The 19,012-nt window shown below is 38.8% G+C and overlaps 2 protein-coding genes across 4 annotated transcripts in view; one reads left to right on the top strand and one right to left on the bottom strand.

Moving 5' to 3' along the window:
* Nucleotides 1-580: 580 nt before the first annotated feature.
* Nucleotides 581-19,012, bottom strand: part of LOC103452095 (glyceraldehyde-3-phosphate dehydrogenase 2, cytosolic) — a 37,243-nt gene continuing 18,811 nt past the window's right edge. Inside the window, exons 1-11 of one of the 3 annotated variants that reach the window (XM_008391582.4) lie at nucleotides 3,346-3,700; nucleotides 3,161-3,196; nucleotides 2,961-3,061; nucleotides 2,733-2,848; nucleotides 2,514-2,613; nucleotides 1,968-2,114; nucleotides 1,815-1,875; nucleotides 1,621-1,718; nucleotides 1,368-1,510; nucleotides 1,169-1,252; nucleotides 581-978 (exon numbers count right to left, since the gene is read on the bottom strand). In XM_008391582.4, coding sequence (XP_008389804.1) covers nucleotides 843-978; nucleotides 1,169-1,252; nucleotides 1,368-1,510; nucleotides 1,621-1,718; nucleotides 1,815-1,875; nucleotides 1,968-2,114; nucleotides 2,514-2,613; nucleotides 2,733-2,848; nucleotides 2,961-3,061; nucleotides 3,161-3,196; nucleotides 3,346-3,349 — 1,026 coding nt within the window. In that variant the 5' untranslated portion in view covers nucleotides 3,350-3,700 and the 3' untranslated portion in view covers nucleotides 581-842. Of the gene's footprint in view, nucleotides 979-1,168; nucleotides 1,253-1,367; nucleotides 1,511-1,620; nucleotides 1,719-1,814; nucleotides 1,876-1,967; nucleotides 2,115-2,513; nucleotides 2,614-2,732; nucleotides 2,849-2,960; nucleotides 3,062-3,160; nucleotides 3,197-3,345; nucleotides 3,701-19,012 lie in introns of those variants that run through there. The other 2 variants (XM_029091499.2, XM_029091500.2) reach the window with 2 other exon arrangements.
* On the top strand, nucleotides 9,611-10,415 carry LOC114820544 (uncharacterized). The gene is made up of 3 exons (XM_029091501.2): nucleotides 9,611-9,761; nucleotides 9,895-9,983; nucleotides 10,100-10,415. Exons 1-3 carry the CDS (start codon nucleotides 9,729-9,731, stop codon nucleotides 10,254-10,256), a joined length of 279 nt encoding a protein of 92 aa, XP_028947334.1. The 5' UTR covers nucleotides 9,611-9,728; the 3' UTR covers nucleotides 10,257-10,415.

Genomic DNA, 19,012 nt, shown 5'->3' with positions numbered 1-19,012 from the left:
TTCACATGTCCAAACTATCATAACCGATTTTCTCTTGTATCGGATTTTTTTTAGAAAATTTTAATAAAAAACTCCGAGTACTGTTCACTTTAACGAAAAACCCTATTTTTACACTTAAAAAAATCAATCATTGTATTATTTACTTTACCCTTTATTTTTAACCTTACCATTAAAACTCAAAGTTTTCAACACTTTTTCATTAGTTTTTTATTTTTTATTTTTTATGCTTTTGCCAAATGCCTCCGTCTCATAGTCTCCACAATAGAATTAGGAAAAATGGCACCGACACCCAAGGCAGTGATTGGTTGGGACTTCGACAGTGTAGACTGCAGTTGATAAGGAATAAACCACCTCAGCTGGCATAGCTGCAATGATCTATTAAACTTCGCACAATAAACTTACCGCTTCTCTACAACATATGTTTGCCAACCCGAAGAGAATCGGACATGAAATCAAACACCGTTAATTGTCCTCGGGTTGGCAAACATCACAATGCTTAAGCTAACCAAGGAGAATAATAGCAAGCAAAATAACAAACAAGCAATCGAGGGTAGAAGCAGAATAAGAGAAACACATTCCATACGACAACCCCCTCAATTTTGCCTTTATATTCAAACTTGCAAAAACTAGAGTACAAAATGCCATATTTGCGTTTTAATCAGCAAAAAGGGGAGGAGAGGACGAACCCATAAAACTGAATGTCTAAAGCATAAAAAATAGAAAACTACGAGAGGAAACAAGATAACACTTCTTATTCTGAACTCCAAACCATAACACTTGAAAAGCCTAGAGACACTCAACACTTGGAAAATAAAGGCCTTGGATCCTCAAGGATTATGGATTTAGAGGGTGGATGCTACGTGCACGATCAAGTCAACCACACGGGTACTGTAACCCCACTCATTGTCATACCATGAGACGAGCTTGACAAAGGTATCGTTCAATGCAATTCCAGCCTTGGCGTCAAAGATGCTTGACCTGCAAGAGCACCAAAACACCTAATTAGGCTACATTCATGGTATCTAACGAACAATCAGCAAAAACACCATAGGAGAGCACAACAATCCTACGTTTTTTAAGGGGCAAACTTAGATTCAAAACTGTTTTAACATAATATTGACAATGGATAACAATACCACATTCATCAAAAATGGATTTAATATTTTACCTGCTGTCACCAATGAAGTCAGTGGACACAACATCATCTTCGGTGTATCCCAAGATACCCTTCAGCTTGCCCTCAGACTCCTCTCTGTTCATGACAGAATCACAGATAAAAATTAGCACCACAACAACGTCATGGTTATTTAAACAGCAACATCCTGATAAAGGATACCAAACATATAGAAGAACAGAGCAAAGCTTACTTGATAGCAGCCTTGATCTGGTCATAGCTTGCAGGCTTCGCAAGCCTGACAGTAAGGTCAACAACTGAAACATCAACAGTGGGCACACGGAAAGCCATTCCGGTCAACTTTCCGTTAAGTGCTGGGAGCACCTTTCCGACGGCCTTCATAAAACACACAACATACAAACACATTAGTCAAGATAGCATTGCAAGACACCTTACAAGAGACAGTCAATAGTAGAGAGCATTGTTAATCAAAATTCACCAATTACCTTGGCAGCTCCAGTGCTGCTAGGAATGATGTTGAAGGAAGCAGCACGTCCACCTCTCCAGTCCTTCTGTGATGGACCATCAACAGTCTTCTGGGTGGCTGAATAACAAGGTAAACATAAACTTAGGTTAGTTTCAAATTCAATTCATGTTATAAAAAATCATACAACTTCAAAACTCAAGAGTAAAAGCTCACCAGTGATGGAATGCACTGTGGTCATGAGACCCTCAACAATTCCGAACCTGTCATTGATAACCTATGAACAATTGAAAAGAAAAACAAGGTAAATCACAAACATTCACTAGTGCAGAAAGCAGCAAGCACCCACAACAACAAACAGACTCAAACCTTGGCAAGGGGAGCAAGGCAGTTGGTGGTGCAACTAGCATTGGAAAGAATGTGGATGTCTGGCTTGTATTCCTTCTCGTTCACACCAACAACGAACATGGGAGCATCCTTGCTGGGGGCAGAGATGATAACCTTCTTTGCACCTCCCTGGATAGGAAAACCAAACAATTCAGCACTACAACTTAAAAGTAAACATCTAAAACCATATGAACTCCGCATACATAGACAAGATCACCATAGAGGCTATGACAGATCAAACAAAAGTAACTTCAGAAGTAACAATTAAAAAATTCCAAATGCCTGCATCTTATGTAAGATCTTTTAACGAAATCATAATCACTAAATAGGCTACAACAAGAAGTATGCCCAAATAACCTAAAAAGTACTAAGTGAATTCCAAATGCCTAACACAGATATAAGAAGCGCAATCACAATACGGACAATCATGATAAACCACCATAAATTTCACATGCTATTTTCTTAAATCAAAGCATGCCATACTGATCAGAGCAATAATATCATAAAACTAATGGAAAGAGAGTAAACCTTGATGTGGGCAGCGGCTTTCTCCTTGTCAGTGAAAACACCGGTAGACTCAACAACGAAGTCAGCACCGCACTCGCCCCATGGGATCTCCTCTGGGTTCCTGTAAGAGATCGAGCAATTAAGCATTGAAATCTATGAAACAAATCAAACATAGCACCAGAAACAACAAAGTGGGTTCTATGCTAAGTTCAATAACTGAGAGTAAGAAACAAATTGTACCTGATCCCGAAAACGGTGACGGGCTTCTCACCGAAGAGAAGGGTCTTGGAGTCCTTGACCTTGAGCTCATGGTGCTTCCATGGACCATGGACTGTGTCGTACTTGAACATGTAGGTCTAAACACAAAAACAATCACACAAATCACTAATCAAATCCGAAATCGAAAACCCAAAACCCTAAATCTGAAAACCCTACAAAATAACACAAAACTTCAAGTAAATAACTCACCATGTAGTCCGTGGTGATGAAGGGATCGTTGACAGCAACAAGTTCAACATCATCCCTCTGAAGAGCGACCCTAGCAACCAATCGTCCGATTCTTCCGAATCCTAAACCATTTCAATTCAAATCTCAATCAATTCACAGATCAAATCACAAATGAACATACCAAAAATCAAAACTCAAGGAGCGATGGATCTGATCATCACCGTTGATTCCGATCTTGATCTTCTTGCCAGATGTTGCTGATCGATACAAACAAGGACAACAAACAAATGGTCAGAAAATCACACAAAAATTACAGAAAAATCAACAAACAAAAAAACACAAGATCTGAAACAAAAATGGCGAAATCGAAATCAATAATTGAGAATCGAGATCAATAGATCAATACCCATGATGATTGTAGAGAGAGAAAGTATAGTCTAGAGAGAGAGGCAGATAAGAAAGCTGATCGAGGGTTTTAGAAGGTAGTGTGAAAGAGAGTGAGTTACGAGAGAGTATATATAGCGGCGAAGGGTAAATCCGGAGACATATTTCAATATCACATTTGCACGAGATGCTACCTTACGTGTCTTTATATAAATAATAGGTTATGTATATTAAAAAGTTAATAATTTAAAAATTAAAATTTTCTACTAGTTACGTAAAAACACGTAATGTACTATCTGTATTCTCGTCACAACTAAAAATTTCTCGTATAACCGGTGGGTAGTCCTGATCTCGTGCAGCGGTTTTTATTTGACAAAAAGAAAGTCGCTTTGCAGCCGTTGATTACGTTTAGGGCTTTGTATTAGCCGCTGATTTACTATTAGCCGCTGGATTTCCGCTCTCCCGCCGTTGGGTCACGCGCAGAATCCGCTTTCGAGATTTCGCATTCATGGGAAGTGCGTGGTGAGCAAGGTGGTCCGGGTGCACGTTGCGCGCGTGAGAGTGGGGTCGGCGCTTTTGTTTTTTTTTTTGGAATATGCGGACGAAGATGCGGTGTGGAAGATGACGTGGCGAAATTGAATTGGGCTTGATAAGTGAAAAGTCGAATTGGAAAGAGTGGCGTGAGAATGAGCTCATGTGAGCTTGAGCTTCTAGATAGTTCTATGGTTTTTCCAACTTTTTTTTTACGGTTTTATTGCGAGGAAGATGATGTTCACATGTCACTTTAAGTAATTGCCTTTAAATTTACTTAATCTCAACCTTCTAATGCATTTTGTTCGCATCTCGAACAAACGCTTGTCTATGAGCTTATTTGAAAATATATTTAAAATGATTCAAAATGTTTTTAGTGAAATTATTTTTGGGTTCCAAAAAAACTTCAAGTGTTTTTGGAAGAAGCACTATATTGTGTTTCTTGCATAAAGTATTTTAAATATTTTTCCAAAAACCACTTAAATTTTTACTAAAAATTGATTTCAAAATCTCTTTTACAAAAAATATTTTCATTTATTTTAAAAGTACTTTTGAACCTTATTATACGTGGAGTGATTGAATTTGTGTGGTTTTTCTTTAGTAGTTGTTAAGTGGGCTAATTTCGTAACAATGGACACCAAACTTTTATTTGTCTACAAGTTTGCAATGGAGCCCACTAAATTTGTGGTGGTTCAACTACTATTTGCATATTTCAGAAGGGCTTCAAACCTAAGCATTGAAGTTGTTTCTTTCTTGTGTATAGTACTGGTTTGGTACTGAGGTACTGAGGTGCTTTTATAAAAAATAGGTATAAAAAAAAGTTGAGTTCAAAAATATGTTTGGTAAATACTTAAAAACAGCTTATTTTCATAATTTTGAATGAAAAAAAACTAAAAAACGCGAAGCAGCAAAATGAGTTTATTCTCACAGCACATCAGAATCAATTTTTTTTCAAAGTACAGTAATACCAAACCAGCCCGTTGTCAATTGGAGCGCGATCGGAATTGTATAGATCACCTTTGATGTGGCATCTTTTTCTGTTTATTCGATTTAACGGTCTAAAATTAATAAGGTATGTAAGAAGTAAAATGTGTCTATTGATAACACTACCCAAACAATAATGTTTTTTTATGACAACTTGGCAAATATTAAACTATTTGATTAGATGTAGCAAAAACAAATTTTCCTCGAGCAATTAACAAATCAAATAAAGCAAGTAACCAATTAAATAATAACGAATATAACACCTTTTGAAATTGATTTAACAATGCTATCAAAGTTGATGGTTTTTTTTTTGTTTTTTTTTTAAGAAAAGCTACTAGCGGGAGGATTCGCTACAATAGTCTACTTTTTCGAAGGTTAAGAAGACTTGCATAAGCAGTTTAGTCTTTTCATGACCATCATCGTGTAATCCACGAGCACCAAGAATTGAACTCATGATGTGTTATGTGGAATATAAATATGAAATTCGTCTCAACCACTGAACCACCCATGGTAGCTTTATCGAAGTTGATGTCGAAGTTGGAACTTGGAACACACTCTAAAAGGCACAATTCTGCTGCAAAGCAAACACCACAAGAGAATTTTGAAAGATTGTTGTTGTCATGCCTTACCCATGGATGATGATGCATCAACTCACTCTGCCCACACATTAATTCTTAAAAAGCCACAACCATTGCGAATTGACCTTTAAACTTTATCAAATAACTACTGGTCTTATATACGGTATGCGCAAACATCCATTCCAAAGTTGGAATAATTTATATACGAGACAATACGTATTTTGATTGTCCCAATATCATAACCATAATTGTTTATTTTCTTACTCACGACTCAATTTTAATGTTCGTCTCTATCAGAAAAATGATGATGACTCAATAATTGAATCATCATGATAGTGTTAATTTTTATCATAATCGTTGATTTATTTTATACTTCAGGTTGACTAAACATATCTTAATTTTAATTTACTATTACAATAATTAAGGGAAGAAAAGAATTCTAAACTCGGGATGGATGAGGGGAAACGAAATACTCTATCCACTAGAAAATAAGTATTATTCTAAATGATAAATTGGAAAGAAAAAAAAGGTAATAAAAAATTTACGAGCAAGTGATGGATTACTCTGGTGATTATAGTACGTTTATATGAAGTGGATTTGGACTTCAACCCATATATTCGGACTTTTATAAATTTTAAAAAATTTGGTGGGTAAAAGTTTGACATCATTCCTCCTGCATGGGCAATGCTTTGCCACAATCGTGCTATCAAATTATTCTTGCTAAAAATAATAATAAGTCTCAAATTCAATGTCTTCCAACAGAGAAAATAAAATACCTAAATATATAGCTAGGCGTGCATGCAACATCACCAACAACCAGGTAGAGGCGTCGATTGACGACCGATTGTTAGGTAAGCATTTTCAATAACAAAAGTCAACCATGAAATGAAATGAGAGACTCAAGAGTAAAGGCTAAGTAATTAATCAGTAAGTAACTTGTAGTTTAGTTTGTTAAGCATATTTGTTTTTGTATTCGAGACTCTATTAAGAATTTCTAGACCTGGTGTAGATTACCTTATCAATTGTAAAAATAAAAAATAAAAAAATAAATCTATTTTAAACATTAATTAACATAAAAACATTACCCTACTCTAACTCAACACACACTTAGAGCTCGATTGTGACTATTTTTGCAAACTCAATATGCTAATAATTGTGTTTTGCTAAAAAGTTGAATAAAAAAAATCGAGTGTTTCTGAAAAAGCATTTGGAAGTTCTTCATAAGCATAGATGTAATGTGACTTCTCCAAAGAATACTTATCCAACGTAGAAGTCAGTTTTAAGATTGTTCTTCCTTATTATAGTTAAAATTACTTTTGATTGTCAAAAAATACTCTTATACAAGCAATCCAAAACTTAATCATGCTAAAAAAAAAACTCAATGAATTTGTTACAAAATTGAACACACTCAGAGCTCGTTTGTGACTATTTTTGCAATCCTAATATGTTCATAACTCCTTTTGTTAAAAGTTAATTTTTTTTTTAAATGCAAGTACTTCTAGAAAAACATTTGAAAGTTCTTCATAAATACTGGCATTTGCCTACACACTTTGTGTGTATGAACACATTTTTTTAGAAAATGAGGAGAGAAAGGGAGTGGGAGGTTTTTGTTTTTGGTTTTTTAAATTTTAAATTTTTTTTATTTTTTAATATTGGGGTAGTTTAACATCACATGTAAATGAGACTTTAATAAAAAATAGTAAAATTTGGACTTGTGAAATTACATTATTGCCCATCATATTTTTATGTGATAGAATACTAAGTTGTTTTTTCATCCTCTTTATGTTGACAAAGATAGTTTCATTAATTAGTAAAGATAAACATAATATGGCTTCTCTAAATAATATTTATTTTAGTTAAAAACACTTTTGATTGTCGAAAAACACTCTTAGCCCCTATACAAGCGATCCAAAACTTAATCATGCTAAAAAATAATCAATCAATTTGTTACAAATTATATCAGACGTGCATGACATAGAACAGGGACAAGACAGTGATCCAATCTTGTCAGTGGCTTTGTTTAAAACCTTGTTGAGATCTGCTAAGTTCTATGCCAGAAAAATAAAAAAACTAAGAATATTATGTATTGCCCAATGATCGATGAACTATTTGAAGGAAGCTGGGAAGGGAACAATTGAATAAAGTCAAAGGCAGATGCCAGAATTTGTATTAAAATTTGCAGCCGACGGAGCAAGAGAGAAAGCGAGAAAAACAATAGGAATATAACACAGAGTTGGCTGGAAATGTTGGACCTTGATAGTTTGCTTTGTACTTTTCTCAAGTTATATAAATTTAGTCTGCTTTGTTCTTAATTGACCACATCGTGCTTATAGTTACCTCCAGTTGCCCAGCTCATGATGTTTGAACGGATTGAGGGATAGATAAACCCTAATTTGATAGCAAAATTCTCAACGACTTGGATTATGAATCTATGGCACGAGTGTTGTTCTATATAATAAAGGGACTCAATAGCATACGAGAGCTGGAAACTCAATGAAACCGAAAGACGTAGTCCAAGATAAAGAAATGACAACAATGAACATGAAGGTGGGTCTCGATTTGTGGTCAATATTGGATATAAGTCAACAATATGTGATATAATTATATATGTTAATAAACAATAAATGCGGATAGAAAAATTAACAGAGTATGAACAAAACAAAAATATAAAACATACAACTTGAAGATCGAGGCTTCTATACTGCAATGTCCTTGAAGCAGAAATTTCGTCCCTACTCAGTGCTTGTAGTTCTACGGACGTCTGCTTCACTAGGATTCAACGATCAAGTTAGAATTCCAGCACCGGAAAACTCAACTTCTAGCGAATTTCTATGTGTCTCTCTCAGTAAGAAGGTTTAGGCATGTAGAAGAAGAATTTGATATTTTCGGTGTTCTATATACCATGCAGATGGATGTATATATAGTGTGATTATGCATGTTCACAACATGTATGAGAATGAGATGTGATTGTTGGAAGACATCTCTTCAGAGGGGTGTTGTGCTCTCTACGTTTTTTTTTATTTCAGACTTCATCTGAAAAAATGAGTCTGTTCAAATAAATACTAATTTAATTAAATTTGAAATTAATTAAAAATAATTAATTAAAGAATTTAATTTTCAGAACCCCAAGGCTCAAGGCCCATCTTTTAAAAATTAATTATATATATATATTAATTATTAATTATCAATTAATTAGTACATCCCAAAGCCCAACCTTAAGGGTGAACCCAATTTTAGTCTCCAAGACTTATCACTCCAATCACTGTCTATAAAGGACAAAACCTTATAAAGTGAGGAAAATTTTTGGAAATTACCAATGTGGGACAATGAAATTTTTATTCAAAATTTCCAACAGTCAAGACGGATAATGTGATGACGAGTGACTTCTTTGTTGGATGCATCATACCTTCGGCTAGGTAGTCTTTTTAGTTGTTTTGGGCTCCGACCCAGTCCAAAATTTAGAAAGGGGATACAATCCGATTTTGGGCCGGATTACGGTGCTACTTGTACTTGAGCATTGTTCTGACAATAATATGACAATATTATGGCACACTTGGGGTATAGTCTCATTAGTTAGAACGGATGTAGTTCTTTTATACGTATGAATAGCTCATGTAATATAGAAAACGAGGAATCAAATTGTTAGACTTCTATCGTATAATGTTACTCAAGAGTTCATTCTCATCATTATCGATCCGCAAGAAGTACATAACTGGTCAAAATGGCAGAAAGCACCTTTCATAAAAATGTTTTTAAAATCAATTCTTACTTACATTGCAAGTTAATCATGGAAAACACTTAAAGTGTTTCTTGCAAGAAGCACATAACTGATGCTTATTGTAAGAAGCACTTCAACCTCTTTTTAAAACCCAAAAATATTTTCTGTTAAACTGCTATCAGTCATTTTAAAAATACTTCAAAACGAGCTCATGCGAATTTTTTTTTTTATTGAATAGACATGTACGAAAGAACTTCCATAGGCCCATTGGGCCAAAATGGGGGACTCAATTAACTTGTGTGAGGACCAAAACAGAAACTTAGTCAAATAGTTCCTCAACAGGGAAGGCCACAAACTTTGAACCGAAAAATTAGAATTAATCGGAATTTGGATAAAAATAGGTCAAGGCTGTGCTTTTTCTTTGGAAACTAAAAATGGGTAATTAGTGGGTGCTATAAATAAAGAGCTCATAGTTGTGAAAAAAAACTCAGGTAGTTCTGCCTTGTCTCTCACGCCACCTCCAAGAAAGAGAAGGGAACAGTTGTTCAATCATCTTCTCTTCTCTTCTTCTTCGTTTCTCTCAACAGCTTTACGATGGCTTCCTCCTCCAGATGGATAAGGCCCGAGGTACTGGAATTATTTCCATTCTCGACTTCTTATATGTTTCTTAAAGGTCAGAATATTGGTTTCTTAGAACCCTAACTAATTAATGTGGCACTCATATATGTGAAATGTATTTTTTGTTGGCCTGGATGCATAGGTGTTCCCCCTATTTGCTGCAGTTGGTATAGCTGTTGGCATTTGCGGCATGCAGCTTGTTAGGAACATCACCACCAACCCTGAAGTCAGGTACGTAGACCCATTTGCCCGTATGCACAAATAGAAACGATTACATGATACAAATAGAAACGATTACAAATAATTATTCGATGGTGTTGATTAATCTTGTGTTATGTATGTTTCAGGGTTACCAAGCAGAACAGAATTGCAGGGGTGCTAGAGAACCATGCAGAGGGTGAGAGATACGCAGAACATGGACTCCGGAAATATGTCCGAAGCAGAGCCCCCCAGATCATGCCATCTATCAACAAATACTTCTCAGATCCAAAGATTCCAAAGTGAATCGAATGATGCGATTCATAGACCTTGCAGGGATTGGAGAACGTAGGACACAAAATTTGTTTGGTAAAAGGGTTTATGAGACGAATTCTATGTACTGAGAGCTGCCAAGTTGTTGGTGTGTGTATGATTTTGTTTCTCAATAAAGTTCATATTATTCAACTCAGGTCTAAAATTAATTTCCTACTTTGCTTGTGGGCTAAGAAACAAAACCATAGCAGTAATATGCACTGAACTTACATACAAATCAATGAAGTTAAGACTAATAGTAGAGTTGGATTGGGATACCCAACTAATCGACATTAGATAAAAGGCCGTAATATGATCTTAACTCTGAACTCGAGTTTTTACAACAATCGCTTCCCAATAGGCAAAATTCAGGAGCAAAAGTTAATGAAAAGACCACACAGTTGATGAACTAGTTTTGGTTCTTAGTTCTAGCCTGCCCAAGCAATGGAAATATCATAAATTTAATCAGCATGGACGTAGAAGCAATCGGGGAGCTCTTCACTTCCATTCATGGAGTTTTTGGCTTATTCCACTTCAAGTGTTTGCGGTGCTGTTGGTTCTAGCAAGTCAAGCTTGCTATGTAGCATACTCGGCGAGATTCCAATTATTTTGTGACACGAATGCTGCTCCAGGGAATCCAGATTAGTCCTCACAGTTCCTTGAAATAAGGTTGAATCTTGCGGGATTATGCCCAAACTTGACCTTAAGTCTTGCAACCCAATTTTGAAATGTCTAATCTGTCAATGAGAATCTTCCCTCCTGAGGGTTCTACTATTCGGGACAGTGCTTGAATCAAAGTAGACATTCCACTTCCTGTCCTTCCCGCAACACCGACTTTCATATTTCCCGGGAAGGTGCAGGTGACCCCTTTGATCACCATATGGAGAGCTGGGTGATACTGAACTTGCAGGTTCTGAAGTTTGACTTTTCCTTCAGTTGGCCAACCAGTGTTTGGCCTAGAACCTTGAATCACAAGCGGTGCCTCACTTGGTATTCTTTTGAATTCAAGAATTCTCTCAACTGATATCATTGAGTTTTCGACATTGCATGGATTCCAGATAACCAAGCCTGAAGGACCATGAGGTTAAACCAATAAGATGCAGCCAATCTTGCCAAACCTGAGATTCAAAAGCATTAATCCCAATCAGATTGAATGAATTAATAACATTTCCTCTTAAATCTTGGTTTAGTAAAACATAGGGGACACAAGGGGGCTTACTGGGATAAATGGCGGATGCAGGCAAGGTCACCAAGACGATGAGGACTATGAAGAAGGCTAAGTTGAAGAGAAAGTTCATTCGCACCATTTCGTGGTTACATAATTGTGAAAGGCTACTCCTGAAAAATCGCTTCTTACTTTCTTCATGAAGCGATCTTGTTCTTGATTGAAACAACGAATAGTTGCAGCCCCCGTGATTGATTCGGAAAATTGATGCAGTATTGGAGCCTTTTGAATTGTAACCATCCTGGATAATTCTCTGGCAGTGCTAATGCAATACACCTGGGGAAAAGCAAAGCACAGTACTTATGCGTTTAATTTTTATCAAGAAACAAGATTATGCATTGCAATTTTAAGTGTGGAACGAACTAAGGTTCTCTTCTTGTTTACCATGTACCACGTGGAGAGCGCAAAGACGACAAGGAAAAGGAGGAAGACTTGCCAGGCCACTACAGACATAAGGATGACGGAACCTATTAGCTGGATGAGTGCAAATACTAATCCAGCTAATCTGAATGGAATATCCATGTCCACTGTGCTTTGATCAGTCGAAGACTGTAATATTCATAAGTTTATGTAAGCAACGAGAAAAGCCATGTTTTGTAGTACTCTTAGAATTTGATTTATAATTCAATGAAACAGTTTAACAAAATCTAACGTTGAACTTGTGAACTAGAGAATATCTTACTTACCCTATTGAGGATTCGACTAGAAGGAGTGGAATAAAAAAAACGCCATAGGTGCTCAGAAAACTGAACTCATCACCCATGCAAGAGACGCTGGGAAGTTTCAATGGTGACGGCTGAGGTTATAACAGCCCTTACCAAGATGAAGACACAGCTCCCTCCCTCCCGATTACAAAGCGAAAATCCAGTTCATCTCTTCTATGGTAATTCCATTTTCCTTCTTTGACGCCCAAACAATCCAGTAGTTTCTTGCCATTTCAAGCCCCTGGAAGAGAACTTGACAGAGCAAGATAACAGGAACAAGTGTGCCTCCATATGCACGAGTCACAAATGTCGAATACACACTCCACTTACTCGTCCTGTGTGTGCTTCTTCTTCCTCTTCTCGGCTTTTCTTATTAACAACATTGTTGTTAATGGAAGCTTCTTCCACTATTTCTACGTGTAATATTTTAGCAGTTCGTTTTGTATTACGGCAATAAGTAGTGTGTTCTGAGGAATCTTGCTGACAAGTCCGAACTTGCCGTAGAGATTTTGTATTTGCCTCACGAGTTCACCATTACGATCTGCAATCAGCTCCTTGGACGTGCCGGACAGACCAATATGACTGTCTTTAATTACCTATCTTAACCAAGAAGATCAGACTTGCAGAAAGAAAAAGAAAGAAACAATACAGAGAATATAGAAGAAAACTTAGAAAGAATATGAAAGGTTTTGTATTGATAGAATGATATTTTTCTTACAAACAATAAGCTGCAATCAGCTTTTTATATCCCTATAGTAGCCTAACTACCTTGCTTACTGTGTAAGCTACACAGCACCATCCTAACTAACTTTCAACAGAAATATGAATGACATGGCAGATGATGTGGCATTCACTTGAGTCAATTATTATCAGTCAACATAGTCATGTGAGACCCTAAGGGGTAGAGGAAGACCCAGGAAAACTTTGAGAGAGACCCTAAGAAAAGACTTAGAGTACTTGGATCTAACGGAGGACATGACACAGGACAGAACACAATGGCGTTCTAAGATTCATATAGCCGATCCCACTCAGTGACTTGGATTTTCCAAGTCTCCAACCGAGAAGTTGTCCTCGTTCGGGAAATTAAGGGAACACTACCTCAACCTACATGCTCCACTCACAAAGCTCCAACATACAAGCTTCAACAAAAGAAAATTCAAAGAACTTAGCGAAGAAGGCTTTGGTGATTTAACACAATACGTTGAAATGAAGGAAAGCTTATTTATTGATATCTTGATAAATTACAAATATGTACATATACTTGAGTCAAAATAAACAAACAAGAGGGAGCCTTCACAAAGGTTGCTTAGGAGAAGTCTCGGCAGTCGGTAGAGCCCCAGAAAGAGAAGGCACCGGAGGGGGATCATTCGGAGCCTCAGTACTGGACAGAACCCTAGAAGGAGGAGGCATCAGAGGTTGATCATTTGGAGCTTCATTACGCGGTACAGCCCCAGAAGACGAAGGCAATAAATGCCTTTGGAACAAACCCACAAATCTCTGATGATCAAGTAAAACCTGACCATCAGATTCCTTCATCTGGTCAAGCTTCCTCTTCATGTTTGTAGCATAGTCATGTGCGAGCCGGTGCAACTGTTTATTCTCATGCTTGAGCCCTCTAATCTCCTGTTTGAGACTCATCACTTCAGCCGCCAATGATTCAACTTGGCGGGTTCGAGCAAATAGGCGTTGTGCCATATTAGACATAGAACCTGCACACTGAACACTAAGAGCCAGAGAATCCTTAACAGCCAACTCATCAGACCGTTTGGAAAGTAGTCTGTTATCTTTGGGAGTGAGAAGGTTCCTGGCCACTACCGCAGCGGTCATATCATTCTTCATCACGGAATCCCCAACAGTAAGAGGACCAGTAGGGGAGACGAAGGATGGGCGCCATATGTTGTCTGGAGAAGGCGGGGCTGCCTCTTCAACAAGGTTCAAGTCAAAACGACGGTCGGAGGGGCCAGACATTTTCAAAGGTGTAGAAGAGAGAAGAGGTCGGACAAATCAAGATCTTAGAAGTGCAAGAATGGAGCTTCTACAGGTGGATATTCAAGTGTGCTTTGGAACTTAATGTTAGCCTCTATAAAAATCTGCACTCGACGAAGCTTCAGAAATCGAAGAGGCGTTTGCTTTCTCAAAAGCTGGGCTGCTCAGAGACCACGAGGGTCGATCTCAGAAATCGAAGAGGCGTTTGCTTTCTCAAAAGCTGGGCTGCTCAAAGACCACGAAGGCCGATCTCAGAAATCGAAGAGGTTTGCTTTCTCAAAAGCTGGGCTGCTCAGAGACCACGAGGGTCGATCTCAGAAATCGAAGAGGTTTGCTTTCTCAAAAGCTGGGCTGCTCAGAGACCACGAGGGCCGATCTCAGAAATCGAAGAGGTTTGCTTTCTCAAAAGCTGGGCTGCTCAGAGACCACGAGGGTCGATCTCAGAAATCGAAGAGGCACCTACTTTTCCAGCCTTGTCAGCACCTGTCACACGCACACTCAGCTTTGCGGAAATTATGGGCATTCTGTCGAAGATTTCTGGCGAAGTAGAAAGCACATGAATCGTACTGTTCAATCACCCACTTCCCACACGCAACAGTAGCTCATGGGTACCACATATAACTTTGCCAAAGTTCTCTGACAAAGTCGAGACACGTGAAGCTTGCAACTCTCACTACATCGCTCTGACCAAGAAGGGTAAAAGAATAGCAAAGAAACAACACTAACAAAGTTTAGACACATAAATTTTGACGGCCTAGCTACCATATTATTACCTACAAGGGTAAAGGAACAGTACCACTGCTGGATAATTGGAAAGTCCCGGTGTGTCAACCTCTGTGCTTCATGACAAGGTAGACTAGCAAACATGCCCAACCTTTACTCACATTCGAGAAAACACTCCCAACAAGATTGCTTGCCCCAAAATCGAAGAGGCATCGCCCTCCGAATCTCGAGAGCCAGACTCCCAACATGATTACTTTCTCAAAAATCGAATAGAGGGTAAAGGAACAGTACCACTGCTGGATAATTTGAAAGTCCCTGTGTGTCATCCTCTGTGCTTCGTGGCAAGGTAGACTAGCAAACATGCCCAACCTTTACTCACATTCGAGAAAACACCCCCAACAAGATTGCTTGCTCCAAAATCGAAGAGGCACCGCCCTCCGAATCTCGAGAGCCAGACTCCTAACATGATTACTTTCTCAAAAATCGAAGAGAGGGTAAAGGAACAGTACCACTGCTGGATAATTGGAAAGTCCCTGTGTGTCAACCTCTGTGCTTCGTGGCAAGGTAGACTAGCAAACATGCCCAACCTTTACTCATATTCGAGAAAACACTCCCAACTCCCAACATGATTACTTTCTCAAAAATCGAAGACACCGCTCTCCGAATCTCGAGAGCCAAACCCCCAGCATGATTGCTTTCTCAAAAATCGAAGAGGCATCGTTCTCCGAATCTCGAGAGCCAGATCCCCGACAGGATTGCTTGTTCGAAAACCGAAGAGGCACCACTTTCCCAACTTCAAGAGCCGGATCTCCTTGGATAAAGCTTGTCTGTAATCTTCACACGCAACATCAGCTTTCCAGATACCACAGACCACTTTTTCAAAGTGCTCTGACAGAGTTAAAACTTGTGAAGCTGGCAGCTCCCACTACCGTGCTATGACCAAGCAGGGTAAAGGAATAACATTATTACTTGATGTTAGGGAGACTCCTATATATGTCGACCTCCATCCCCAACGGACAGGCAGACCTGCAAAAATGCTCAACCCTTCCTCTTATCTGAGAGGGCACTCCCAACGAAGCCTTTCGAAATATTCAGCTTTCTTTCCCCCCGATAATACCTCTGTAAACAAGCTATACTAGAGCAAGAATATCTCATATCATCAGGGTTAAAAGCAAGAGTATCCCATATCATGCTTTTTCCCTGTCTTTTCCTTTGGCCTTGTTCTTACCTGCAAGACAAGGAGAAAGAGAGCAATCAGTCAGCACTTGGAATCAAGCTTCCAGCCAGGAACTGACTGCCTGGAACCCCTTACCCTGGCATTGCTCTCGAGTACTCATCTTCAACATCTTATGCTTCCAAGGAAGATACCGCATCTGCCTGAGGATAGGGCAAGTGAGAAGGATACAAGGAAGCATGTGGAGACAAGCGTAACAGCACACGTGCCGATACATCCACTACTCTGTCAAAAGCAAAAGTATCCCATATCAGCAGGGTCGAACGTACTCTAGATTTGATGGACTTGTTTTGACCCTCAAATTCTTCAGTCGGCCTTATACTTTGGAGGAAACCAGAAAACCCTCCAGCCCAGTTCAAGAATAAGCCTGTGGAAAGTTACTTCTTCAAAAGCAAAAGTATCCCATATCATCTCTTCTCATTTTTCTTCTCTTTATCCTTCATGCTGCCTGCAAGATAGGGAGAATGTGAACAATCAGCCGGAGCTCTGATTGCTTACCTTGTCTGTTACCTCTTTCAGCAGATCCCCTAGCTCGGCGACTTGGAGGACTCCTACTACATGGTTTGTATCGCGCTTGACCAAGCCTGAAACTACAAGTAAGCTTCAAGTGACATTGATACATTACCTTGTGCATCTCCACCAGTTACAGATACCACCCCTGGATGGAGGAAGAGTACTTCCAGAGAAGATTCCACATCTACCTATGAGATAGATAAGGAAAGTCAAGCCGATACCACACTCCGGGACTTAGAAGTTCGTGGTTACGAGATCATTCTCCCACAATATTTCCTAATGTCATTTGTACTAAATCATTCACTTGTACTCCCTAAAGGAGAGCTTGAACCTATGTACTTGTGTAAACCCTTCACAATTAATGAGAACTCCTCTATTCCGTGGACGTAGCCAATCTGGGTGAATCACGTACATCTTGTGTTTGCTTTCCTATCTCTATCCATTTATATACTTATCCACACTAATGACCGGAGCAATCTAGCGAAGATCACAAAAAGTGACCGTTTTCGCTACCTAGGATCTATCTTGCAAGAGAACGGAGAATTAGATGGAGATCTCAACCATAGAATACAAGCTGGATGGATGAAGTGTAAGAGTGTATCCGGCGTGTTGTGTGATCGTCGTAGGCCACTGAAGCTCAAGGGAAAATTTTATAGGACGGCAATAAGGCCAACGATGTTGTATGGCACAGAATGTTGGGCGGTGAAGCATCAACATGTACACAAAATGGGTGTAGCGGAGATGAGGATGCTTCGTGGGATGTATGGGCACACGAGAAAGGATAAGATTGGGAATGAGGATATCCAAGGTAAAGTAGGAATAGCCAAAATTGAAGGAAATATGAGAGAAAATCGGTTCCGGTGGTTTGGACATGTGCAAAGAAGGCCTACTGACGCTCCGGTTCGAAAATGTGACTACGGGACAGAAGTTCAGGGCCGAAGGGGTAGAGGAAGACCTAGGAAAACTTTGGAAGAGACCCTAAGAAAAGACTTGATTACTTGGATCTAACGGAGGACATGACACAAAACCGAGCGCAATGGCGTTCTAGGATTCATATAGCCGACCCCACTTAGTGGGAAAATGCTTTGTTGTTGTTGTTGTATAGTCATGTGAGACGGAGCTTGAGCAGAAAATGTAGTAAGAGAAGGAGGTGGAGGTGCCCCCTGATAGGAATAGTTATTCCGATGTCTACATTCCAGAGCATTATGACCTTTCTTTCCACAAATTTGACAGATTATAATCTGATAACCATCACTCCTATTCGAACAGTTTGCAGCAGTATGACCTCTGCGAGAACAAATCTGACATTCAACTATAGGACCTGTTTTGAAGAGGAGTTTAATGCAAGAGGAGTTTAATGCTGAGGTTATAATCTGACATTCAAATCTGGCAAACTGCAATGCAAGAGGAGTTTAATGCCCTCAAAACTCAAGGAACTTGGCAGTTGGTTCCTTCTCCACCAAACAGAACCATTATTGGCAGTAAGTGGGTATATAAAGTTAAGAAGAATCCTGATGGAAGTGTATCGAGGTATAAAGCCAGACTTGTGGCTCAAGGTTTTTCCCAAGAACAAGGCATTGACTACTCAGAAACTTTTAGTCCAGTAGTACGCCACACTACTGTACGACTCATTTTATCCTTAGCAGCTATAAATAAATGGGAATTGAGGCAGTTAGATATCAAAAATGCATTTCTGCATGGTGACTTACAAGAAGAGGTGTATATGAAACAGCCTCAAGGGTTTGTTGATCAAACTAAACCCCATTATGTCTGCAAGTTGATTAAATCGTTGTATGGGTTGAAGCAAGCCCCTCGGGCATGAAATTCAAAGTTCACAACCTATTTACCAGCTTTGGGATTTATACCCTCTTCATCGGATACCAGTTTGTTTGTGAAGAATGATGACAAGGATGTGGTGGTTCTTTTACTATATGTCGATGACATCATTTTGACAGGATCAAATGCTAGCAAAGTTCAGCAAGTTATCGATGATTTGGCAGGTGTTTTTGACTTAAAGGATATGGGCAGACTTACTTACTTCCTGGGACTTCAGATTCAATACAAGGAGAATGGAGAGATATTTGTGAATCAATCCAAGTATGTTAAAGATCTTATTCATAAAGCTGGAATGGAGTCTTGTAAACCTGCGAATACACCATGCAAACCTCACAATCAGATGCTATTGAATGAGGGCATACCATTGCAGGACTCCACATTGTACCGAAGTTTGGTTGGTTCCCTGCAATATCTCACTTTTACACGTCCAGATATAGCTTATGCTGTGAATTCCGTGTGTCAATTTATGACTGCTCCGACAGATATACATCTTACTTCTGTCAAACGAATTATTCGATATCTTCAAGGC

This window comes from Malus domestica, chromosome 13 (genome assembly GCF_042453785.1).
Source record: "Malus domestica chromosome 13, GDT2T_hap1".
Lineage (NCBI taxonomy): Eukaryota > Viridiplantae > Streptophyta > Magnoliopsida > Rosales > Rosaceae > Malus > Malus domestica.
Note: the sequence above shows the minus strand (reverse complement) of the source record. Positions and strands in the feature narration are given on the sequence as shown.

Coding starts and splice junctions, on each gene's coding strand:
- LOC114820544 (XM_029091501.2), top strand. CDS start 9,729: ATGGCTTCCTCCTCCAGATGGATAAGGCCCGAG. Junction 9,762..9,894: donor CCAGATGGATAAGGCCCGAG/GTACTGGAATTA, acceptor CTGGATGCATAG/GTGTTCCCCCTATTTGCTGC. Junction 9,984..10,099: donor ACCACCAACCCTGAAGTCAG/GTACGTAGACCC, acceptor TGTATGTTTCAG/GGTTACCAAGCAGAACAGAA.